This window comes from Grammomys surdaster, unplaced genomic scaffold (assembly GCF_004785775.1).
Source record: "Grammomys surdaster isolate TR1022 unplaced genomic scaffold, NIH_TR_1.0 195, whole genome shotgun sequence".
Taxonomy (NCBI): Eukaryota; Metazoa; Chordata; class Mammalia; order Rodentia; family Muridae; genus Grammomys; species Grammomys surdaster.
Genome location: NW_021604640.1, coordinates 1,315,059 through 1,342,181, shown reverse-complemented (window position 1 = coordinate 1,342,181; position 27,123 = coordinate 1,315,059). Strand labels below are relative to the sequence as shown.

At 32.9% G+C, this 27,123-nt stretch overlaps 1 protein-coding gene across 1 annotated transcript in view; it reads left to right on the top strand.

Annotated features, from left to right (window-relative positions):
- The window catches only part of Cfap47 (cilia and flagella associated protein 47), a 230,304-nt gene that overhangs the window by 18,453 nt on the left and 184,728 nt on the right, over positions 1–27,123 (top strand). The window contains exons 9-20 of the mRNA XM_028769943.1: positions 616–805; positions 1,925–2,141; positions 5,136–5,288; positions 7,016–7,208; positions 7,300–7,396; positions 11,165–11,381; positions 11,677–11,918; positions 17,705–17,835; positions 20,351–20,473; positions 21,036–21,167; positions 22,374–22,451; positions 26,001–26,145. Of these exons, the coding sequence (XP_028625776.1) occupies positions 616–805; positions 1,925–2,141; positions 5,136–5,288; positions 7,016–7,208; positions 7,300–7,396; positions 11,165–11,381; positions 11,677–11,918; positions 17,705–17,835; positions 20,351–20,473; positions 21,036–21,167; positions 22,374–22,451; positions 26,001–26,145 (1,918 nt within the window). The remainder of the gene's footprint in view (positions 1–615; positions 806–1,924; positions 2,142–5,135; positions 5,289–7,015; positions 7,209–7,299; positions 7,397–11,164; positions 11,382–11,676; positions 11,919–17,704; positions 17,836–20,350; positions 20,474–21,035; positions 21,168–22,373; positions 22,452–26,000; positions 26,146–27,123) is intronic.

Here is a 27,123-nt window from a genome sequence, read left to right as displayed (position 1 = left end):
TTCTATGTAACTCAACAAGTTGATTTTTTTTTTGCAAATTTTATCATTTATTTTACTGTAAAATTCAATTTGGAGCTTATTTTTTTAATCTATTCCTGAAGTACTGTAGTATTATGTTCTCAATTTTCTTAAATTTCCAATAATAAATATCGTATGGCTTACTTGTTTTCTTTTTTCTTTTTTTATTGAATATTTTGTTTATTTACATTTCAGATGTCATCCCCTTTCCCCTTCTCCCCTTTCCCCTCCTTAGAACCCCCTATCCCATCCTCCCTCCTTTTTGTTTTTATAACATTTGAATTACATGCAAGTATTAAGGTCAGTTCTAGGTTGAGGAACTAGCAATACAAAAGATGCAAATAGTCAAGGAACAAGCATGACAACAAACACAAATAGTCAAAGAACAAGCAAGGCAATAAACAAAATTCTGTGAACACTCTCCTGATCACTGTTTCTAAGGGCTTATCAAGATGACTAATTTTTGATGTTTCCTAAAATTGCTTATAAATCCCCATGGTGAAAATATGTTGCTTGACATTCATATAACTTGTATTTTAAGATTTGTTTTTATTTTTTCCATCAATAGAATACTGATTACATTTTATTTTTCTTTAGAATGTGATATGCTCATTCGTTCCACATCAAATTGGAGTATTTAAAGTAAAGCAAGTGATTGAGATTATTGGACCAGTAGCAGATGATAACTTACAGTCTTTGTCAATGAGACCTTTTCATTATATACATTTAGAATTCAACAGCACTTGCAAAGCTCACACTAAGAAGGTTGGGGTGAAAATTAATCCTGGTATGTTACCGCATTTGTCTTATACAGCTATGATATGATTTTCATTTACAGTATAAGATTATGTGAATCAAACATGGTCAAAACAGTGCTTTTCCCCTTTTTAAAGAGTCTACCAAAGTCAGGTAGAAGGCCTGTTCAAATACATATCATGTGCTTATGTGTAAGTATCATGTGCCTATGTATAAGTATATATGGCTATACCAAAGATTTACATTTCTGTTATATTTCCAGTGGATAATATGTTGCTATTTTGAGGTATCTTATGTAGACTCTCAAATATTTTAATGGTTGCTATGCTGTATTTGTTCTATTTTTTTCTGGAAATTAATGTAAACTGGTTTTAACTATATCCATATTTTCTGGGTGGTACTGTTTCCTCTAATTATATATAATATTTTATTAATTGAACCATATGAACTTGATATACAGTTGTCTTTAGCAATAAAGAAACAACAAAACCTTTCACTTTCATATAGGTCAATTTATATCTTCAAATTAGTATTCTTTTTATTATACATATATTTTACTATTATTTAAATTTTATTTTGCTAAATCGGTGTATATAGGACCGTGTATTGTATTAAGTGATTTGTATTTTCACAGTGTGCCTGAGAATTTAGCATTTGTTAAAATCAATTGTCTTAGTCAGTGTTCAGTTGCTGTTAAAACATACCATGACCATGGCAACTCATATAAAAGAAAGCATTTAATTAGGGCTTGTTTACAGTTTCAGAGGTCTAGTCCATTGTTTTCATAGTGGAGAGCATGGCTGCATGCAGGCAGATATGTGCTGGAGAAGAATCTGAGAGTTCTCCATGTGGATTGGCATGCATCAGGAAGAGAGCCACTGGGCCTGACTTAAGCATTTGAAAACCCAAAGTCCACCCACAGTGACACATTTTGTCCAACCAGGCCACACCTACTCCAACAAGGCCATATCTCCTAATTTTTTTCAAGTAGAGCCACTGCCTAATGACCACACATTCATATCTATGAGCCTATGAGTGTTTTTCTAATCATCCTACCAGTTATCTAGTGTATCAATCATTTGTGGCTAATTTTTGGAAATGTTACAATACAAGGTACTAAATGTCAGCTTAATTTTCAATTTTATTAAAGGTATATCCCCCTTGGTCAGTAATCCCACAAGACACTTTGTGATCAAAGATTCAGAGAAAAAGGACGATCTTCTACCTGTAGCTGCAATGCTCAGGTCAACAGCGACGAACCTTCATACTCATTGCTCAAATGATGAGTCAGCGAAGACTGCACTGATTGCTTTTCCGAATGATAGAGCTACAAGTATCAGGTCTGGAGACCACCATGAACATTTCAGGTAATATGTAATTTTAATAAATTATAATTCAAATAATAAAATATCCAGGATAATACCTAGAGATCTGCAAGATCCTGGGGTTCAAAAGGGAAAGAAAGTGATGTCATCAGGAATCAGAACGAATTTTATTCTTCAGTTTGTATGAGGAGTACAGTGGTTGTTGAATGCTACAGCATTTGACTTATCTAACCTTTAATACTCTCTCCTGTATAATTGTGACAAAATGAATGGCAAGCAAAATAATTTTTTTAATACATTGGATTTCTCTTTTTCTTAAACTTTTTATTGTTTTATTTATTTACATTTCAAATATTATCCCCCTTCCAGGTTTCCCCTCCTCAAACCCCCATCCCTTCCCCCCTCTCCCTGTTTCTATGAGGGTACCCCCACACCCAATACCCTCCCACATAACTGCAACCAGAACCCACATCCAGAGCTCCCAGGGACTAAACCAGCAACCACAGAATAGACATGGAAAGACCCATGGCTCCAGCTACATATATAGCAAATTCTTTTAAAACTATATTATGAACACCAATAGATAACTGATAGAAATAATCACCATTGAAATTATAGTCTAGAATAGTTATATTTGATATGATTATAAGTTTGAATTCATCCAAATAAAGCAATTTAAATTGTATGAAACTAATTAACAGTTATCATCCTGTTTTGTCAACTCATACATATATTTCTGCTTGACATAAAGCTTTCATAGTTCTGTTTGTAAGGAGTGTTTCAACTTCAATGTAAGTTCATTAGAACTTCATTGCTAAATTACTACTAATAAGATAAAAGTGGCCAATACATGGTATTCTGGCCTTCATCCCAGAAAGATTTTTGTATATTCAAGAGTAAAAGAGAATCATTTTCTGCCAACTTGTATGTTAATAGTAGACTACCTAAATTCAATATTAGCTCTGTTCTTTTTTCTTTCTACCTGTCTCTTTACCTTGGTGGAGGTGGAGTGGGCATTAAGGTCATTTAATTTTTATTAAATTTCTTGCCTTACCATTTGATTCTTCAGCCCACATTTCTAACTATCTACAAAAGAAAAATTCTAGTATTTATTGACTTCCTTAAAATTTTACTTTTCCAAATTCTACTTATATCTGTCTTTTCTTTATTTCTATTTGATTAATACGATAAAAACAGAATTTTAAAAATCATTCTGACTTTTAAAATAATTATATATTATAAAAAATCAATTGTATGTTTTCTTCAAGTTTATAACATCCCCTGCAACACCCTGAGCTGATGGCTTCTATAAACATTTCTGACTCTTTTATACAATGTTTAATTTCATTTTAACAATTTGATTCTTAGTCTCTATCAATTAGATCACAAAAGTTATCAGAGTTAAAATTAATAAACGTAGCAGTTTATATTCATTTAGTAGCTATATTCATTTCTCTCAATGAAAGTTTTTCATATTACTACCTTTCTTGTCAATTACATGATTAAAAAATTAAAGAAAGTTTATTCTGATGTATTCATTCTTTTTATTAATAATTGCAATTGCTGTTTCACTCTTATGTATTTAATCTTTCAATTTTTGAGAATAAAATGAAGTAGAGGATTTTGTTCATAGCAGTATCTCCTCTACTAGTAACATTTTTAAGAATACAAGTGAATGCTGGGTTAACATTTCCTGTGGAGACTTGAAGAAATATGAATTTATTCCAGATAGGGCACCAACAACAGAGCAAAGTAACTCCTTCAAAGTTCAAATTTGTGAACCAGTCAGTGAGATTATTGGGCTCATTTTTAGAGTGTGTATGGTACCCAAGTAGCTACATCATTGCAAAGTGTGGCTTAATCATGGATAACTGACATCATGGAAACTGTATTATTGAGTCCCCCTTTCATTCATCCTTTCACTACCATTTCCCAAGATCATTGCTTATGGGTGAGGACAGGGGTAAGTATGGTCCTAGTTAAGGGTGCTATGGTTCTTTCTTCCCTCTTATTTATAGGGTGTATGAACAGCTTCATTACCATTATTGTAGATCTCGCTCTCACTATACTGTTCTGTTCAATTAGTTGTTGTGTCTACCAGGATGAGATAGTTTCTATTCTAGAATGGTAATTGGATAATTCATTAACTCTAAAGTTTAAGAAAATAGTTGTTAGAAAAACAAATTTCCTTTATCCTGAGTTTTTAGGAAGGAGCTGACAAGAGATTACCCTTCAGATTTACCTTTATTAAAAGAGATAGCCTCCTGACCACTTGCAGCCAGGTTCTAGACTTGAAATGGGAAACTGGTAGAGAAGATAGCCACTATGTATGCTATGTCAAGCTTCTTGATGGGAGGGGCCGACCCTTCAGTTCCAGAGAACAGAAAGTGTTTCTGACTTTTAGAGGTATTCAGGAAGTGGACAAGCTTCATATCATATGACTTATGCTGGCCTAGCCACATCCTTGGCATTGGGGAAATCAGTTCAGTATTATCATAAACCTATTTTGTAATGTAATGTAATGAAATGTAAAAGGTTGTTAGACCACACCACAGCAAGATTTCTTAGTAGTTCTCTGACCCATAGAGCCACAACAGTTTTTCCATGATCCTGATTTTTGGGAGAGGGAGGGGACCCAGAAGGTATGTAATCTAATAATAGTGTATCTGATGAAAAAAAATTAATGTTCTTTTTTTTTTTCTAATTCTAGTCCACTCCCTGAAAACCTCTAAGAGTCAGAAACACTTTTTGTTCTCTGGAACGGAAGGGTCAGTCTCTGCCATCAAGAAACCTGTCAATATGTGTGTGTGTATGTGTGTGTGTGTGTGTAGTGTGACACACACATACATGATTATATTTTACCTCACTGTAGGTATACATGCAGTGATGTCTTCATTTTTCCCAGAATATGCAGTTTGTCCTAATTCGCTATTTAATGCCTCTGACTTGACATATAAAATGACTAATATGTATTTGCTAAATCTTGATTGAACAGGTTTTGTGTGCATTTTAACAAATACCTTGTTTATCTTGTAGAACAATTTTCACAAAGATGCCAAGGTATGATTATACAGATCCTGATTATGAATACACCGATTTGGAAAAATTGGAAAGAAAAGCACATCGAGATTACTACACAAACTATATTAACAATTTAAGAAGTATACGCCTACATAAAGAAGCACAGAGGTAAAGATAGTTCTTCAAACATTGTGCCTAAAGACTGGATTTGGTTTTCTTCTTTTTAAGAAAATTTTATTATATTATTCTTTAATTTTTTTTTTTTTACAGTCCAGTCATTATCCCGTTCCACCCTCTGAAAGTTCCTCATCCTATCTCTTTCTTCCCCTGTCTCTTAAGAGGATGTCCTCACCATCCCACCCCACCAGACCTCCCCACTCCCTGGGGCCTCAAGTCTCATAAATTTGGGGAGTATACTATAAATCAGAGTATTTGTTATTGTCATCATAAACAGTTTTTATAACTTTTGATCAATGTAATACTTGAAGATATTTATGAAGTATATTCAGAAATTTCAGGACTTGTATGCAAGGTATTTGGGTCAAATCAAGGTAGTGTATTCTTAATTTCCATGTCATTACTTTGTTTTTGGAGCTTCTAATTTTTCCATATCAGTTTCCATGGTGGCTGTATGTAACCCCCAATAATGTTTTTGGATTTGCATTTCTCCACATCCTTTTAGCATTTGGTTTATTTTGTCATTTTAAAAATACCCATTTTAATAACATGAGGTAATAATCTCAATGACATTTTTATTTTTGTTTTTTGGTTACTGAAGACACTGAGCATTATAAAGTAAATTTTGTGGGTCATCTGTTTTTTTTTTAAGAAGTATGTATTCATCGAATTTATACATACTTTAATTTGATTATTGAAGAGCTATTATGGAGGGTTTTTTGTTATCTGCATATTCTGGATAAATCTCTTTTCAAATGAATAATTTGCATATCTTTTTCACTGCAAAAGTTGTTTCTACTTTTTATTGTTTCCTTTGCTTTGTAGAAGCTTCGTTGCTCGGAAAAGTCTGATTTGTCTATGGTTTCAATGTTTTATGAAGAAACAAATCCAAGAAATCTATTGCGTACAATCTATACTGTTTTTTATGTATTTGTCTTTAAATCTGACATCCATTTTATGATGTTTGTATAGATTATTATTATTCATATTTTAATTATCATGTTAATATCAGGTTTATATCTCTATGCTTTAGGTTTGTTTAAATTTTCAGTTGTTTTAGTAGGATTTTCAGAAGCATTTAACTGTTGTAACTGCAGTAACTTTTGCTAACTTTTTATTTGAAGTCATCTTAGGTAGATTTTTTTTTTTCTAGAGGCAAGTCCCGAGGCAGGGATTCTTTTGCATGTGGTTCACTAAAAGTATATTTTCAACACAGTGCTGTGTAGGATATTGGAATCAGAGTACATACATTAGGGGAAGACTTGATGTATTTCATATCAAGTATGTACTTAGTCTGATGGCAAGATTCTTTTGAACATAAATGACATTAATCATTGTTTGCATCTTGAACCAACCAAAGATACTTTTTACTTTGATGTAAACCACTTAGGGACTATGGTTTGCCTTTTGAGTGTGACAAAGATATAGGTTGGCTATAACTTCCCCTGTGAGGTGTTTAAGAAGAGTTGATGCCACACAGTGGAGGAAAACCTCCTCCAGATTAGTATACCAATTCAGGTAAATACATATAGATAAGGCTATAACAGTGTTCCCCATGGAGGATATTTGCATGTATTACTATATTTTCTGAAGAACTTCTTCAATTGCTGATTATTATTATTCTTATTGATGATATATTTGTTAATAATGGTAATTATAATATATAATATATAGTTAGTAATGAATAATATCATATTATCTTCATCATTTTTTAATAGGGAATGCAAGTTTCTAGATAACGATGTAGATATTGGCATGCAGCCATCATGTGGTCTAAGGTCACCACCACTATCTCAATCAGAAATAGAAGAGGAAATACCTCCATCTTTAAAAGCTACTTCGCTCAAAGCTAAAAGATTGTTAAGCACCAAGAAGATAGCATCCAGAGAATCAGAATCTCTGCAGAGAAAGGCATGTACAATGTTTTTCATTTTGTTTTCACATAATGAGAATTCTACAAATGTCTCTTACTAATATTGAATGATTAATTTTGGAAAAACAGGTCACCAGAGGACTTAAATCAAAGCCAACCACTAACCATGAAAAACAAGACTGCAGCAAAGTTTTGACACCAAAGCAAATTCATCAAGTAATTGTTGGTAAGATTATACATAAATTTGCTATAGTCTTTGTTTTTCATTTGTTTTTTGTGTGTGTATTAATTTTATTATTTTTTGTAAAATATATTTGATCACTCCCCGCCAGCTCCGTCTAGATTCTACTCATATCCTTATCCACACAATTTTATATTGTAGTCCCCCTGTCTCTCTAAAGCACATTGCATTAAGATGGTAGAGTAGAAAGACCATGGCTCATTTTACCACACAACAGTAGTTATGCAACTGTTCTTGAACAGATGTGTCACTGTGAGAACTTTGGCCTTCCCTTCCTAAGTTGTGAACCTCTACTACAACTAAAGACACATGAGGATCCATAGGTGGATAGGCGATAGCTCTGTGCTTAGGTGACAGGCTAGCTGATAATAGTCCTAGATTTAGACCAAGAAAGATTGCCTCAGCAGCAATCCCCAAGCCCAGCTAATAGGTATTCTTGTTATTAAGATCTATTGTACAACTTGGTAGTTATAATTAAAAGATAATGCATACATGAACATTGCTGAGAGTAGAGTTTTGAGCCTTTTATTAGACAACTGTCAAGTTCATGAGGAGATATATATATATATATATATATATATATATATATATATATATATATATATTAATTACCATTATTTACTATTCCACAATGTAGACATAAATAAAACATATTCCATAGGATAAAACATGCAGTTACAAATGAGAAAATGTGATTTATTGATAAAATTAGAATATAATTATGCTAAAAAAGAAATTCTGAAATTTTTACTAAAGGAATCCAGTATGAAAGACACTGAATTAACTTCGGCATACTGAGACATACGCTACATTATCTTGTGTTTTATGGAATTAAAAGAAGAATTTGGGCTTATAAAGGCAAAGAATAATTTAGTTGTTACCAGGGTTTGTGTAAAGTATAAGACAAAATAGGGATTGTTGGTCAAAGGCTGCAAAGCTTCATTTATTATAAGTTTTGGAGAGCTATTGTTTAGCACTTTGACTACAGTTAATGACAAAATTTTATGTAATTGAAAATCGGTAGTTATAAGCTATACGTATTTGCACCATAAAATTGACTGTGTGAGGTGGCAGCTATTTCAATTATATTTATTTAATCCTTTAAAAATGCACATGTATTTGAAACCATGCTGCATGTTGTAGACATGTATAAATGTTGTCAGGTTTATCTTTAAGAAACCGGTAGAAATGGATCAAAACCATGTATTTTGTAGAGGGATATCTATCTGTCTGTCTGTCTATCTATGTCTATTTATATGAAGATATAAATGGGAAAATAAGATTTATATGGGAAGATTTATATGGGAAAATAAAATGTTTTTATTTTGAAAATAAAAGCATAAATTACAAAATATCTAACAATTCAGATATTAATCAAAGCTAAATATTTTTGTATTTTTGTAAAGATACTGGTAGGGAAGTAAAAAGTATCCATTGACTAAAAGATATTGTTTTAAATTGTGTATCTGAAACTTTAGTTTTAACTAGGATACATAATAAATCTTAATAAGTTATACATCTGAAAATTTAGTTTTAACTAGGATCCATAATAAATCTTAATAAAACAACAACTAAAGTTTAACAAATAGGCTGAAAATTTGATAGTTCATCAAAGAAAATACATAATTGTTGTATTCACATATTAAAATAGACATTGTTAGTTTTTAAGGGCATTCAAAATTAAACCAAAATGAAATTTAGTAAATGGCTAAAAGTAAACCATGAAGGAAAAGTCTGGTGCTTGGCCCAGGAAGTGGCACTGCAAGGGGGTGTGGCCTTGTTGGAGGAAGTGAATCACTGTGGGGGCGGGCTTTCAGGCCCTCCTCCTAGTTGCCTGGAAGACAGTCTTCTGACTACCTTCAGAACAAGATATAGAACTCTCAGCAACTTCTCCAGTGTCATGTCTGCCTGGATGCTGACATTCTTCTTTCCATGATGATGATGATAATGGACTGAGTCTCTGAAATTGTAAGCTAGTGCCATTTAAATGTTGCCCTTTATAAGAGTTGCCTTGGTCATGGTGTCTTTTCACAGCAATGACACAAGGAACTTGATACTCTTAAGTTGTATACTACTAGTGAGAACACAACTTTTCTAAATAGTTTTCTGTCTCCTTATATATCCACACACAAAGAAGCCATATCATTCTTCTGTTCTTTTCCTAGATATTTATCCAAAAGAAACAAAGTTGTATACTCAAATCGATACTTGCTATCAAATATGCATAGTAGGTTTTTAAAAGTAGCTAATAACTAGAAACTAAATATCATTGTAGAGGTGATTAAACCAACACAATTAAGATATATACACAAAGGGCATTAATTCTAGTTTTATTTGGGTTATTGTGATTAAAATACCTAACAAAATTATAGGGTAGAGTATAATATCGTGGAGAGGTCAGAATGACAGGAGCTCAGGACAGCTGGCCATATTTTATCCACAGTGAAGAGCAGAGAGAAATAATTGAATACATGCTTTAGTGCTCAGCTTACTTTCCCACTCTTATCCATTCTGCAATTTGAAATTCATGTATGGTTCCACCCATAGTATGCTGGATCATTTCATACCACCTAAGGTGATCAATGTAATTTCCTCCAGACATGCCCACAAACTGACAAACTGTCATTAAGACTTTTTTAGATGATTTTAGACTGTATCAAGTTGACAGTTGAAACGAACCATCACATAGCACTGCCTAGTAATATAAATGAATGAAACACTTATTTAAAAAAATGCATGAATATCTCAGAAATTCACTATGAGAAAGAATCTATACAAATTTGTTATGTACCAGATGATTCTATTCATGGGAAGCTATGGAAAGTGAGCACCAGTGAGATGGCTTAGTGAGTAAACATGCTTGCTCTGAAGCCTGAAGATCTGAAGTTGATTCTCAGACTTATGGTTAAGAAAAATAACTTTTGATTTGCCCTCTGACTTCCACACATGTGCTGTTGTACATCCATATCCCTTTATACATGCACACACAGAAAAACACATACATATAAACACACAAATAAGTGAATAAATAAATAATTGTAATTTAAAGAAACTCTAGAAAGAAACTGATATATAGTAATGCATGTGAATTTTCTGAGAAATATTTTGGAACTAGTGAAAGGGAATAAAAGTAATGACATACAAGAAAATACTTTGGAGTGGCCTGTATTCAACCTTTGTTGTATGTATGTCAGTACTAAAGAAATTGTATATTTAAATAAAGTCAATATATTAGTTATGACAAAGTATTACAATTAGCAGATTGAAAACATTGTGTGGTAGTGATGCTATGAAGAATAGATCCACAAACATGAGCATCGTGAATTCAAAGCTGGCCTTGCTTACATAGCTCAATCTTGTCTCAAAATAAAAATGAGATCATGTATAATTGTAAAGATTATTTCAGTGAATGCCTTTGACATTTAAAGGAGAACCCTTAAGAAATTAATCATGTATTGAAAATTGCTATTTTTTTGAATTGTATGTTGGTGAATAAAATAAGTGTATTTATAGAAGTAGACATTGGTGAAATGTTGCAGATCAAAGTGATGATTAGAATTTCATTGTGCTTATTTTACCATAAAAATTTCCATACTAAAGTATATTCATATTGAACGTGAAGCAATAATCTCTAAGCATGAAACTATCATCAGATAAGATAAAAGTACAGCTAATCCTGTCTGATATTATACAAAATAATTTTGTGATATTATACTAAATAGTTTTGTGTTAATTTTACTTTGATTATTTCAGGACCATCTGTCCTTAATTTTGGTAATGTTTGTGTGAAATCTACAAATACTCAGCTACTTCATATTGTTAATATGCTGCCCATGTATATATTGATCCAGTTAGATATTGATTTGAAAGAACTTCAGAAAACCAACCAATTTTCATATGTGATCCCACCTACATCGAGTACATATATTTCGATGGTGTTTGAATCTTCCACCAATGGAAAATTTTGGAAGTAAGGTTTATTTCTCAGTTTCTGCTCATTAGAATCATTTATAATATGTATTAATTTACTTCAATAATTGTAACATAGTTTATATTTTCTCTCAAAGTATAGAAAGTATATAATATACATCACTTTGCATACTTGCATGCTCTTATGTTTCAGTGACAATCTAATTTACCCCCATCATTATTTTCAGAATTAATATTATATGGTAATCTATAGCATATATGTTATATCTGAAATCTGTAATCATAAGTAGATACTGTGCGACTAGTTAAATTTGGGAGTTTCTACTCTGTTACAGATCATTCACTTTCAAAATTAATAACATACCTGGTGGACACATCCTAGTGATGGCTGTCATCCTGCCTGTAAAACTTGAGCTGTCTTCTAATGAGATTGTATTGAGACCACAAACCTTCTTGTTAAAAACATGTTTTCGTGGTACAGTTAGGCTATATAATCATCTGAATTGCCCTGCTGAATTTGAATGGAAACCAGTAGCTACACCAAGAGGAATTGCATTTACTATTCGTCCAGCCAAAGGTAATAGTTTATTTGATCTGTTTTATAGAAATTCATTTATTTATTTATATATTCAGGAATTAACTATTGAGCATGTACTGTCTACTTATGGCAAGAGCATAGAAGTAAATAGATACTATCATTAGGGGCATTTATTTTTATATGTATAAATATGACTTAAAAATAAGTATTGTGTTTTGAGGTTCTAACAGAAACACACAATAAGAGATAGAGATGGAGATATGTTCTTGGTTAACTATGTGGCTTAACAAGTCAGATGTTTACAAGACAAGATGGGAGGCTACATAACCAGAGAAAAAGTGATAGAACCACTTTCAGATCAATGGCAAGATTTACTTTATGGGCTCTAAATTGTGTAAAGCTGTCAAATTACTGAGAAAAATCAACTGATATTATTATGTATAAGCTGAATATGTATTTGCTTATGAAAACATCTGTATAATATAAACATATATCAAATTAGCATATTCTATGAATTAATTTATGCAGTATTTTTCAGTTAAGTATTTTAAATCTACTAATTTATTCACATCACATCTGAATATTGTCAAAGCTATTATCTTGCTTAGTGTTTAATCACACAAATGAGCCCCTTAGTCTAAATGTATAACATTAACCATTACAAATACTCCTGAAAAAGTCATTACTTTTATAATATGAGTATAATTATAAGATGATTTAGTGACTTACATTTTCTTACCTTTTAAATTAATTAAATTATAGCCAGTGATGAATTCAATTATATATATATATATATATATATATATATATATATATATATATAATTAAAAACTTAAGACTGTCATTTAATAAGAACACTAGTATAAACAAATCTGAATTACTGTTTCCGATGAGACCCTGAATTCATAAACCATCCATTTACCCTTGCTTGTGTAAACTCATAATTTCATGTAATGCATTTTTATACAAACTCAGTAACTTCTAAAGTTTGCTTTATCTAGTAATACATTCTGATTGGCAAACATCATTGTATTGTGCTGTGAGGATCTTTTAAGAGCATAAAGTATAATTTAAAGAATTAAAATTGTGATTAACCAGTTGATCAATACTGTCTTTTCATTTTATGTACTTTTTATACTTTTACAGTGAGATGAAAAGATCTGAATCTTTACGGTCTTGTTGAATTACTGTGGTGTTTTATAGCCAGCTAAAGCACAGTGCAACAAAAGTGCCAAATAAAATAAAGAATAAAGCTGATCTTAGCTTCTAAACTCATCAGTTACTTTATCATGAGCAAATTTCTTTATACATACAACTTTCCTCACCTATAAAATAAACATGTGTACCAGAGGCCAGTGAGAGGGTTCAGTAGTTAAGAGTGCTTGCTGCTCTTACAAAGTCCCCAGGTTTGGTTCCTAGTACCCATACGATTGATGAACTGTCTCTAATTCTGGTTCAAGAGGATCTGATGCCCTCTTCTGATCTCTGAAGATTATCTCATGCATGTGGCATACATACATACACTTAGGCACCCACTTATACATATAAAATAAATATTTAACATTAAATGTATAGAAAACTATAATGATTCACAAAGGTACAACAATAAATGGATATGTACATGACTTTGGAAAAAACTTTGTATTTTATTTTATTAATTAACTATTTATTTACATCCCAAATGTTGCCCCCCTCTTGGTTCTTACAGAATGCCTCTCCACATTCCCTTTCCCCTTCACCTCTGAGAGAGTGCCCCCTAACGGGCATCCCCTCAGCTCTGGCACATCAAGTCTCTACAGGATTAGGCACATCCTCTTCCACAGAGGACCCATAAGGCAGCCTTCTGATACTTATGTGCCAGGACCCTAGGACCAGCATTTGTATGCTGTTTGCTTGCTGACTTAGTCTCTGGGTGCTGGCATGGGTCCAGGATAGTTGACATTGTTGGTCTTCCTATGTGGTCACCAACCCCTTCAGCTCCTTCTATCTTTCCCCAAACTCTTCGATAGGAGTTCCCCGGACCTCAGTTTAATGGTTGGCTGTAAGTATCTGCATCTATCTCAGCCATCAGATTCTGGTAGAGCCTCTCAGAGGACAGCCATGCTAGGCTACTCTCTGCACAACATAGCATCAGGAATAGTGTTAGGGTTTAGTGGCTGCCCATGAGACAGATCCCAAGTTGGTTCAGTCGCTGTTGGGCTCTTCAGTCTCTGCTGCATTTCTTTTAGACAGGAAAAATTTTGGGTCAAAAATTTTAAAGGTGAGTTGGTGATGCTATCCCTCTGTCTGGCTACTGGAGGTGGTCTCTTCAAGTTCTGTCTCCCCACTGCTGGGCATTTCAGCTAAGGTTACCACCATTGAATCCTGAGAACCCCCTGCATCCCAGGTCTCTGGGACTTTCTAGAGATTTTCCCCACCGCCATCCCAGCAGCTGCATATTTCCATTTATTCTCCTGACCCTTTGGACTTCTCATTTGTCTCCCTCTGTACCTGATTCTGTCCTCCTTTTCCTGTCCCTCTCCCTACTCTCACCCAGGCCCTCCCTTCCTCTGCCTCCTAAGATTATTTTGTTCTCCTTTTTAAGTGGGATTGAAGCATGTTTACTAGGGCCTTCCTTCTTGTTTAACATCCTAGGGTCTGTGGGGTCTCTCTTGGGTATTTTGTACTTTTTCCTTAATTTCCACTTATCATTGAGTGCAGTGAAAAAATTCTTACTCTTGTACTATTTTTTTTTCATTTGAAAGCATCCCGAGAATATGAGCAGTTTATCATATAACTTGGTATTTATTTCTGTTTTCCACTCCTTGCTTCCTGCCTTCTTCCTCTTTTTCCTTCCTTCCATACATTCTCCTCAATCTCCTTAGTTATAGTTTATGAGCAAAGAATGTAAATTGTTATGCCTCAAATTGCATACTAATTATAAGTATTTTCTTTTGATTACATCATTTCCAAATTACGGTTTTAATACAGTTTTACAACTCATCTCATAGTAGAATATTATAAATCATTAACATTAAAATTAATTCATTAGTATTCATACATTTTAAAAGTGGAAAAAGCTTTCTCTTTAATAAGATTAAAATTCTGATACAGTTGGTATTGCATCTTTGTAGACTGGAGTTATTTAACACAATTATATCATAATTTTTAGGCATGTGAAGGAATGTTTTCATTAATTAATTTTTTCATACTCCTTACATCCTAATATCATTCCTCCTTTCCTCTCAGTAAGTCTGCCCTTCTGTCTTGAGAGGGGGAGGCCCCCATGTATATTAGCCCACTCCAGTATATCAAATCACTGCAGGACTGGGTTCATTCTTTCTCACTGAGACCCAAGAGGCAGTCCAGTTAGAGGAACTGTATCCATAGGCAGGCAACAGATTCAGGTACAAAGTAAATATTCCTCAGCTGAAGATTGAATAATGAAATTGTGGTTCATTTACACAATGGAATATTACTCAGCTATTAAAAACAAAGACATAATGAATTTTTCAGGCAAATGAATAGAACCAAAAATAATCATCTTGAGTGAGGTAACCCAAGCACAAAACGACATTCATAGTCTGCACTCACTTGTAAGTGGATATTAGCCAGGATATCCACACAAACCCAAAGAAGCCAAATAAAAAAGTTGGCCCAATGCAGGAATCTTTAACAGAAGGGGAAATAGAATAGATAATGGACATAGATGGAAGAAGAGAACTTGTTGGGGAGAGATTGGGAGCTTAGCAGGGCAGGGGATCAGGCATAGAAAGAGCAATGGAGAGATAACAGAATTGGCCTGGGTGGGGTGCCTGTCTCTTGGCTGAGCAGGAGACCTGGAACTGGGCTGGGGTAACTCTGGTTGAGACCGCTAGCAGTGAGGGGTGTGGAGCCTGAAGTGGCCACCTCCTGTCTCCAGGCAGAACTCCCAGTGGAGGGATAAGGACAGTAACCCACCCAGAAAACTTTTGACCCAAATTGTGTCCTGACTGCAAGATGTGCAGGGACAAAGAAGAAGCAGAGAGAGGGGGAACCAACCAGTGACTGGTCAAAACTTAGACCCATCTCCTGAGCAAGAGCCAATCCCTGACACAATTAATGATAATTTGTTATACTTGCAGAAAAGGAGTCTGGCATGGCTTTCCTCTGAGAGACTTTACCCAGCAGCAGATGGAAACAGATACTGAGACCCAAAGCCAAACATTAGATGGAGCATAGAGTGTCATGAACAAAAGTTAGCAGAAGGATTGAGAAACCCCAAGAAGATAGGGACTTCACAGAAAGACAACAGAGCCAACTAACCTGGACCCTTGAGGGCTCCCAGAGACTGAACCACCAACCAGATAGCATTGGCTGGATTCTAGCCTCCTCCAAATCCCACCCAAAAATATAGAGCAGAAGTGCAGCTTGGTCTTCATGGGGTTTCTTAATACTTGATTATATTCAGTACCTGTTCTACCAAATCCAGACTTATTTAAACCATGCATAAGTCTTCTTTGTTTATTCCCTAATATTCACAATATTCTTAGAAACTTAATTGTGCTGGTTGGAGGGAGAAATTCTCTTCATTCAGACTCATCAAAATGAATTGCTAATCCTTTTTATTTATCACCCGTCACTGTTTTGTATCATTGGATCTTCATTCTTACTTTTCATCACAGCCATTCCCATCCATTACTTGCTTAATTTCAATGGGCTGTCTTCTTCCAGGACAAATTTGTGTCTCTTTGATCCTCTATATTAGGTATTTTTTTTTTGTTGCTTTCAGCCAGTGTGATCTTGACAGGTCTATAGACAACACACTTCTATAGCCAGCTCTTTCACTCATCAATTACTGTTCATAGTACAGAATTAGCATCCAAGAATATTGAAAGTATGTCACTTGGTACTTTCTAATCATCTCATACTATATCCATCCTGTTGTTGAGTGTTGATCTCTCTGTATGGCCATTGCAAAATCAGAGCTCAGCATTTTATTGCTTCATTTTTTTTAAAGATAGAAAACCTTACATTACATGCAAGTCAAACTAACCCTGAGCAAAATTTGTTTATAATGGTCACTCATGTCTTCAATTTAGTGTCCTGTGTCCCCAAACTTCAGAAGCTTATTTTTCCTGAGGAATAACTTCCCATCAGGTATTGTTTGCTGGTCTTTTTAAAATTAAATTAATCATTTTCTTTGGTCACTTTTACGTTGCTCCTACATTTTGCCATCTTGCAGTATTCCTGCTCATTCATCCTTCTTGTCAAAACTCAAATGCATGCAATGAAGTTTCCTCTATTTTCTTGGGATACTTCAGAGTTCCCTCATGTCTTCTGTTCTTTTATGTATCTTTTACTTTTAAAATTGTGAATTTAAAGGCATCCCCCATTTTACATCTAATTTTTATGTTATCATGTCGTCTCTCAGTACATCTGAGATATGTTTATTACTTTTAGCTCCATCAGAAGTTAATCTCTGGATTAAAAGTCATAATAATTCTTCCATCTGAAAGCAGAATATTTGGAAGTTAGAAGAACTAATTTTTTCAAGATTCACAAATGAGTTTCTATCCTGTGTGTTTCTCTAGTCCTAATGTTTATTGCTGTGATAAAATTTCCATTGTTTTTCAAACTTTGGTATATTTTGGTATATTTTTTTTATCTACTAGGAAAATCAATTTATATTTTGGTTTTGTGAAATCCTTTAGGACTATGCTTATTTAATAATGCTTCACTTCTAATTTCTCTTTATTTAAATTTAGTTTTAATTTGTTTTATGATGCCATTATATTTTTATACCAGCCCTTATCCTGAATGTTTTGAAAAATGTTAAGTGTCTTATTTTATCTTGTTCTCTGTAGGTGTTGTTGATCCATATTGCTCATTGGAATGTGAAGTAACATGGGAACCAGGTTTTAGTTCTCCAGAGAAGGGAGAATTTTTGCTACAAGTCTCTGGAGGAAATACATTGACATTGAAGTGTATTGCACATGTAATTATTTCTCTTCAATGTGATTTTCATTTAGAGTATCAAGATTGTCTGAATATACAGTTGTCTTAGCTTATATATACATGTCACAATTCAATTCATATAATAATTATTTTAGTTACTTCATAGAGCCGCTTGCCCACTAAGAATAAAAAACTAACCCCTGTATCAAAGAACATTATGTAAACAACACTAGATTGACAGAGGCTCAATAAATGTGCAATTCCATCATGGGAGCCACTTGAGAGTAACTTCTTTCATTAACAACAACATAAAATATAGTAGAGAAAATTATATTCTTACTATATTTTCTGTTAATCTAATACTCTATTTAATAACTTAGTATGGGAAAGACCATGTGATTTATATAAGAGGAAACCAGACTTTTTAATACTATAAAATGTTTCTTATAATAAAAATGAAAGATGTGACCTACAACTAACTTTATTTTTTTCCATGGTAGTTCTTAAGCCAGGTTACCCTAACAATATTAATTTTGGTCATCAAGAGTGCATTTTGCTTGTGTATCCCAGCCAGTTCCATTAGAACTAGTGTACTTTCACTGAATGCCACCTATATTTTCTAGACATAGTGGTCTATTATGTTTCATTTATAAAGGTGCTTTTAGTTTATACATAAGCAGCTGTCCAATTTTAGGGATTGGAAGTCACTATTAAAACACATTAGGGTGTTTCCTCAGTTACAAGCTTGAAATAAGCTGACTCCTATTAGCTTTGTATGTAAGATCACATATTACTCTTTCCCAAACTTTCATGGATGAGTAAATGAATAGTATTTATCTGAATAGTATTTATCTAAATGAATAGTATTTGCATGGAGTAAATGAATAGTATTTATCTGATGCTGATGTGATTGTGTCTAACAAGTTTAAATATGTACTTTTGTTTACATACTCAACCTACATGTATTTTTAACATGTATTAAAATGAGTAATTTAATAGTATGGATTTAGAATAATAACAATAAAAATAATAATAATGGATATTATTTATTGAGTAATTACTATGTTTCAAGTGCTGTGCTAAGTGGTGTTTACTTATTTCATCCCTATGAAATGCTGAGGCATTTAATGTATATATTCATATATAATACATACAATATAACTGTAGTAATAACAGATGAAGAATTGGAAGATTAGGATGTTTAAGTAACTATTAGGGTGTAAATAATTACAAGTTCACAAATGCCAGAAACGGCTTAGTTGTAATTTATTTCCAGATCCAAACTGCTTTCACAGCCTTTAATGTTACCCTCTCTAGTACAGTTTGCTTTCTCTGTACCCTACTCCATTTTTCAATAAGAATGAAATAAACTATGAAATTAAAAAAAACCCCTATGACATAATTAGTCAAGGAAATAACTGAGACAAATAAACTATAAAATGGATCATTTCAGGTAAAGCTCTGAAAGCTTTAAACTGAACTTTGAAGAAAGAATGGAAAAACAAACTGTTTAAATAAAATATTAATTACAGCTTATCACATATTTATAAAAAAACTTTTTTCCTTCTGTTTAAGCTTAATTTCAAAGCTTATTATTCCAGTTATAAAAATGTTTTTCAAATACTTGTAAGAATAAAGCCTAATATAATAACAATATTTATAAAGATATCATTAAGTCTGGTGTAAAATGCATTTAACTCAATAGTACTTGAATGTAATATGTTACAGTTATACATAATGCCTGATTACTTCACTTTAATACTGTAGACATGTATTTTGACCACATTTGAAAATAGTATTCCAGTATTTATTAGTTCTATGAAGTGCTTTTCTTGGACAGAAGTGACAAATCCCTGGGCCTGTGTAATTTTATCAATCAAAGTGAAGTATACCCCCATTTTTCTATAGAGAGAATATTTTGTCTGACTACATATTAAGCTCAGTGAAGATGGCTTCTAGTAGAAGTATGTCTGGGCAATTTCATTTTTAACAACTTATTCTCTTTATTTAAATGACATTTGTATTCCTTTAAATACCAAAATATGTAGCTGGGTAAATGATAGCTCTTAGGGCATTTCAGTAATTAGTATGTGGTGTGTGTGTGTGTGTGTGTGTTATTGTGACTGGGGATAACACCCAGGGCTTTACATATCCTAGGGAAGCATTCCACCAGTATTGTCCATCATCACTTTGAGGGATGTCAATAATTTTCTGTCTTAAAGATTCAGAAAAGTCTATCATGTGGTATTTTAAAATTCTGCATGACACTAAATTTCCAGTTATATGGTAGGGGTATGTTTTCGTCACTTCTTTCATTACTTTCTTCTCTTTTCCAGTGAGAAAATGGGCTGTACATCTTTGTCTATCTTAAGACCTTTTCAAGCTATGAACAGACCACACTAGATAAATTACTAACAGTTATGTATTTGTAGGTTTAAATGTATGTATGTATATGATAGAACAAGTAAATGTTATATATTTTTTTCCTGAGGAAGTCAATGAAATTATTTGATTTGTTATTACTTTTGATAATTTGTCCCTTCCTTTCATACTAGGTTGGTCACACTAAAGTCACATTTTTAGAGCCAAGAATACTGTTCAGTAATTGTTCTCAAGGTTTAACTACTTGGAGAAAAGCCATTCTTCACAATATAGGGCAAAACCATGCTTATTTCAAGGTAATGCAGAATTTTGGTCACTTCTTACTTAGATCAGGTCATACTATGATTTGAATCAATTTGTTAGTTCTAAATAAACTGTGAGTGTTAATACTTTACTTTTTATAGATAGACATAAGGCAGTGTTCAAGTTATTATATTTCCTGAGTGCATTTTATCAAATTTATTCTTCTACTTCCAAAAATTATAATTTTTCCTTGTTCCCCCTATTTTTTCCTTTGTGTGATTTGGTTTCATTAATAGAAAAAAGTGAAAAGTTTTTAAAATATGAGTACTAAATACTGATACACTACATACTTCATTACAAACATTTGTTCTTTATCATTTTTTTCTCTGTATAATCAGGACTGTTACAGTAGGAACATAGACTAGAATGAAGTAATTAGTTGTAATTTGTATGATTTGTCTATTTAATATAGTCAAGTTCCATTACAAAAAAATCACCTCATGTCTTATGCCCGTTCAGCCTCTGTGTAGGAAGTACTAAAGATGCTTCCCTGTAAAACCTTTGATATTATCATTTTTTAAGGCACTGTAACATCTTACTAATTTTTGATTACAGGTTTGTGATCAAAGCCTTTTGTCTACCATTAATATTGTACCATCAGAAGGAATAATCCCATTTGGGGGAATAACTGTTCTTAATATCTCCTGTACACCCACTGTAGCAGAAAAATTTGATACAAGAGCAAAGGTATGTCTGTTCAGGTATTTGGTAATTCTTTCTCTCTGTGTATATGTATGTTTGTATATGTATTTATATACATGTGTCCATGTGTATATATTAACATTTTATAAATCTTTATAATAAGAAGCACATTATCATAAAATATTTACACACATTTGTTATTAAAATGTATTTATTTCTTCAACAATTAATGGAGTTTTGTAGTTATGACACTAAAGTAAATAAACTGTCATTTGTAGAGAAGTTGAATTAACTCTAAATATGTAGGTTTTAGAGATCTCAAAATAGTACCTTCTAATATTATGAAAGCTAGTGGTCAGGGAGGAGGCGTCCTAGTTAGTTCAAGCTGGATTCCTCTATTCCTATAACCAAAAAGTGTGGTAACTTCAATACTAGAGTCTTACCTTCAAGTTTTGAGAAGCAATCAAAGGCAATGGCAGTATCTTATATTGCTTTGGGAGTCTCTTAAACGCCTTTCAGCAGCTACTCAAATGGAGTTTTACCATGCCTGGATCTATAATATTTGTTATTGTTGTTGATTCTTGTTTACTATATTAATTTTCTTGGTGAAGATTCAGTATACGGGCAGGCTATGGTTTGGGCTTAATTGTTTTGAAATTTAAATTTATGGACCCCCAAAAGACAAAAAATGGCCTTTCTAAGCTCTAGTTATCTTCATTTTGTTACGGTTCTCGAGAGAGTTATGCCATAATATATCAGGTATTTAAAAATAAAATAATGTATTAAGTACTATATTAAATGCATAGAACAATTTGACCTGTTTTCATAGTTATTTTTGTGCATTCATAAGTTTCTGTAGAACAAAGTATGTATCATTCAGCCATACTTTGATTATTTTTGAATAATCTGTTATAATTAGATAGGGAAAAATGTGTTATGTAGAATTTGTGTCAGGTCTGGTCAAATACAAAATATTTTGCAGTTAAATACATATGCCATTTGATTTCTAATGGTTGAACAGCCAGTTTTCTAAAGAGCAGCAATAGTCCCAAAGTAGAAAAGTAGTTATAACTGCAGGAATAAAATTTTAAATATAAATTCAAATATGCATACATACATACTCACACATATATATTTTATTTAAATTGTATTCATATTTCAAAGTAGCATTTAGTGACCTTTGATTTTTCATTTACCTATGATTATATTTTAATGTAATTTCTACAAAATTCCCCATTTCTCTTAAATCAGGTTGCTATTCACCATGCAAATGTCATAGATCTTAGGATTGGTGGATCTGTTAAAATTGCTGATGTTGAAATCTTACCTGTGAGTATGCCATTTGCTTGTTTGCTTAATTTATGACTGCTATATTTGTGTTGTATCCCTAGTCAGTCAATTAATGTTAATAATTAATTTTTATGTAGTAATTTTGTATATAATAGTTAATCTATATGATATAAATATATGTGATAAAGCAGAATATTGGATTTTTATGAATAAAACACAGACAGAACTTAGACTTAAATGAGCTATCGCTATTATTAAAATTTTTTCATTATGTTCTCATCTTTCACTGTGTATTTATGTATTTATGTACATATGTATGTATATATATCTTCCTTAGCTATTGGTATAATTGTTCTAGTTTTGAGTTTTATAATGTTTATGAAGTGTTTGTAATCTTTGATGAGTTATTTTAATTGAATATTGATTTAAGTTGTATGAAACTATACCATATTTTTGTCACTGCTGCAAAATGCTTTATATTGAAACTATATATATATATGTATATATATATATATATATAATATTGAAATGTATATATTTAGGATCCTCATTCCATTGTTTCTCCCTTTAGTAGTTATTTTTTGCTTTTTTTGCAAGCAGAGTCATCATGGCAGTTCACATGTATATATTCTGGGTACAAAGGCTTCTTGAGATGTAGTTGTTTATTTTCAAAAGATAATTTCAAAAATATATTTTTATTTTATTGCTCCATATTTCAATGCTCCACAAGTTGTGTTATAAGACACAACATGATCATCTGATGATTTGAAAATAGATATCTCATTGTAGTCTTGATTTTGCTCTTCTGGACTATACTCACATTGATTTTGCAAATTATTACCTATACATAAATAGGATTAGTTCTACAATTAGATATGAGTATATACTGACATACATGTGCACATACAAATACATGCAGAGACATAGACACAAAGACACACCCTCTCCCCATACTTATGTTTCGCATCATCATCTTTTTCTTTTTTTTCCTTCTCTCATTTTTCCTTTTTTTTTTTTTAAAGATTTATTTATTATGTGTACAGTGTTCTGCCTGCTTGTACACCTGCAGGCCAGAAGAGGGCACCAGATTTCATTATAGATGGTTGTGAGTCACCATGTGGTTGCTGGGAGTTGAACTCATGACCTCTGGAAGAGCAGTCTGTGCTCTTAACCTCTGAGCCAACTCTCCAGTCCCCCCCCCCTTTTTTTTTCTTTACAACAATTCAAAGGATAAGTGCTGATCCATTTACGTAAAAAAACTTGGATTAATAAATCAGGCTGTTATGTTCCTCCATTGTTATGTTTATAAGATGTTATCAACTTCTTATACTCTGGAAACTTCTCCACCATAACAATTTATCATTTTGGGATTGCTTCCAACTTTATTTCTTTTTTATTTACATTTCAAATATTATCCCTTTTCCAGGTTTCTCCTGAGGAAACCCCCTATCCTATCCCTACATCCCCCTGCTTCTATGAGGATGCTTACCCACCCACATACTCTCACCTCCCCGCCCTGGCATTCCCCTACACTAGGGCATGGAGCCTTCACAGGACCAAGGGCCTCCCCTCCCACTGATGTCCAACAAGGCAATCCTCTGCTACATATGCAGCTGGAGCCATGGGTAGCTTCATGTGTATTTTTGGTTGATAGTTTAGTCCATGAAAACTCTGGGGGATCTGATTGTTTGATATTGTTGTTCTTCCTATGTGTTTACAAACCCCTTTATCTCTTCCAATTGTTTCACAATCTGGTGCAATTATGGTGCTAAATTATAAAATATAATAATTACAAAGTTTAACTTGGTGTCTCAGTACCTCAGTGCCAGTCTGTACATTAGTTGCACAACAGTTGTTCTAGCATCAAGCTTTAATTTCTGATTCTAGTTCGTCAGTGATTAAAACATGATATCTACAGACCTGTAGACATCCAGCTAGCCTATTTAAGACTGTGGGATTATTAAAAATGAAGAGTGTAAAAGGGGACACAAAGAAATCAAGGACTGTAGTGAGAATTCTGCAAAATTGGTTTCTTTAAAAAATACAGAAATATGCCTTCCTTATGGGTCAGGAAGGCTTTCTTGTCAGAACAACCTAAGACAGGCTCAGTCTTGTCAATGAAATAAGAAAGGGAGAGATGTGGAGACCTTTTGGGGCCACTTGGCAAGAATCTGACATTGGCCAAGGACAAGGAAATGGGCTGCTTGGCAGGAATGTGACATTGGCCATGGACAAATAAATTAACTTCAGGCAGGAATCTGACATTAGGCTAGAACAAAGAAGTAATTTCAGACAGGAGTCTAAAGCTTAGGCTAGAACAAAGAAGTAATTTCAGACAGTAATTAAATATTAGGCTAGAACAAGGAAGTAATTTCAGACAGGAATCTAAATTTTAGACTAGAACAAGGAGTAGGCTTCAGACATGAAAATGACTTTGGGCTAGGACAGGGATATGATCATCCTGATATGCCCTTAGAAACAGTGATCACAGAGGTGTTCAGAGATTTTTGTTTATTGCTTCGCTTGTAATTTGGCTATTTGTGTTTATTATCTTGCTTGTTCCTTGACTATTTGCAACTATTGTATTGCTAGTTCCTCAACCTAGAACTGACCTTAATACTTGCATGTAATTAAAATTAAAATAGGTTGATCTTAATGAAGTATTTTACTCAATTTTACTATACTCTTGCCACTGTGTCCCTTTAGTGTGTTGTGTACTTCTTTTGCTAAGGAATTAATTTTATAATAACTCTATACTAAGGTACCTTACAGAATTTTGTGATGAAATCATATACTTGGTGTATGAACTATGAACTAGAATTTTCATACACTTAGTAAACACCCAGTGCTCATTTAGCCATGGACACACACAAGAACATATGCACCTATGAGTATATATGAAAATCAATGCTGTGTTTCATTAGGAGAGTCAAATACATGAACAGATATTGTGACATTAAAAGGCAAATTATTATAAGGAATAAGTTATCCTTACCATGGTGTAATTTATCTGAACTTTTAATGGATGCATCACTTTATCAGGCAGTTACATTGTAGAGAAGTGCCTTCTGGCAGTACAGACACCATGATTAAGAGACACAAGGGTAAAATATCTGCTATTAGTTTGAAATGCAATGTCATAACTTACTGAAATATTAAGTGTTAGGATAAGAAAGGAGCTTAAATGAGTCTAGAGTGTGAGGCACTAAAAGACTTGAGCAACTTTATGAGTACTGTTGATGAGATTTAACCTTCTGCTGATAGTGACGGAAGGTCAAATATAAGAGGAACTGTGTGACTTAGTTATTGAAGGGAATGACTTGAAAAATTTAAGGACTAGAAACAAAATAACAGTTAACTAGCTATTATTATCATGCAGCTATAATCTAGTAAAGAGGTTGAAGAAGGGTAAACAGGATTAATGTGTTTTGGTATTTTACATATTGGATATGGAGGAAGTAGAAGATAAAATTTTAGAGAGATAGTTTTGGCTGTTAATCTCCTTGACGAATATAAATATATAAATTTGACTATGCATATTTGTAAAATATAATTCTGCTTTCTAATTATTATCCTTTTTATTTTTAGAACACATTTAATTTCAGCGGAACCTATGTTGGCACTACAGATATTATTCCATTTATAATAAAAAACAAAGGTGTGACACGTGCCAAAGTGGAGTTCAATCTAAAAGAATTTCCACTTTTTGCAATGGACTTTAAGGGAAATCCAGGTATATATTTTATGCTGTAATAGTATTATAAAACAAAGTAGTTTTAAGTTGTCTAAGTTATAGTAATAAAAAACATACGACAATGGAATTTATTGTCTGAAATTATTCATGATTTTCTTTAAGCATATGTATTTATAATATTAGAATACTTTCATGATATAAGTCATATATATTAATTAGCATCATATTATTAGTAAGGTATAGAATGTTTATGCTGTATGTGAAATATAATTGTTAATTTTATATTCTAAAAATTATTTGTAGTCTTTTCTCTGTGTTTACTTATGTGTCAGGAGCCATGTTTATTTTAGCTTACTTTATGAATTCATCATATCTTTCTATTTCAGGAGTTGGCAAACTAAGTCTCATTGCCAAACTTTATTTGAACTTTATCTTATAAACAAAGTTTTATTAAAATATAGATTCATTTTCATATCACTTATGGTTGCTTTTATACTATAATGGCAGAATTGAAGAGTTGGTTCAGAAATCCTGTCTCACAATGTATATATAGAATGTCTGTTACAGAAACATGTCCTTCTAAGCGACTTAGGTATTTCTTAATCAGTAAATATTTATAGCCTAAACATTAGACTAAGTATATAAGGTAACTAAGCCGCTTTCTATGTTCTTAAGAAGTGAACAGTAGGATTATGTATCAGAATCTCAGTGACAACCATGATTCACTCAGAGGATTTCACTAAATATACTTTAGAAAATGAATTATGTATGGAATCTAGGGCATTATTAAAAGAAACAAAAAGTTGTTGGAAACTGCTGTATTTCTAATTCTGAGACAGCAAGAGGAAAGAGTATATTGGTGATCTAGTAGGGTGTTAGTGTGATTAGTAGTTGGAGCCTGAGACCAAAGTTAGAAAAATACTTCTGTGGACTTTCTCCCCACCCACCCCCTTTTCCTTTCCTTTCCTCTCCTCTCCTCTCCTCTCCTCTCCTCTCCTCTCCTCTCCTCTCCTCTCC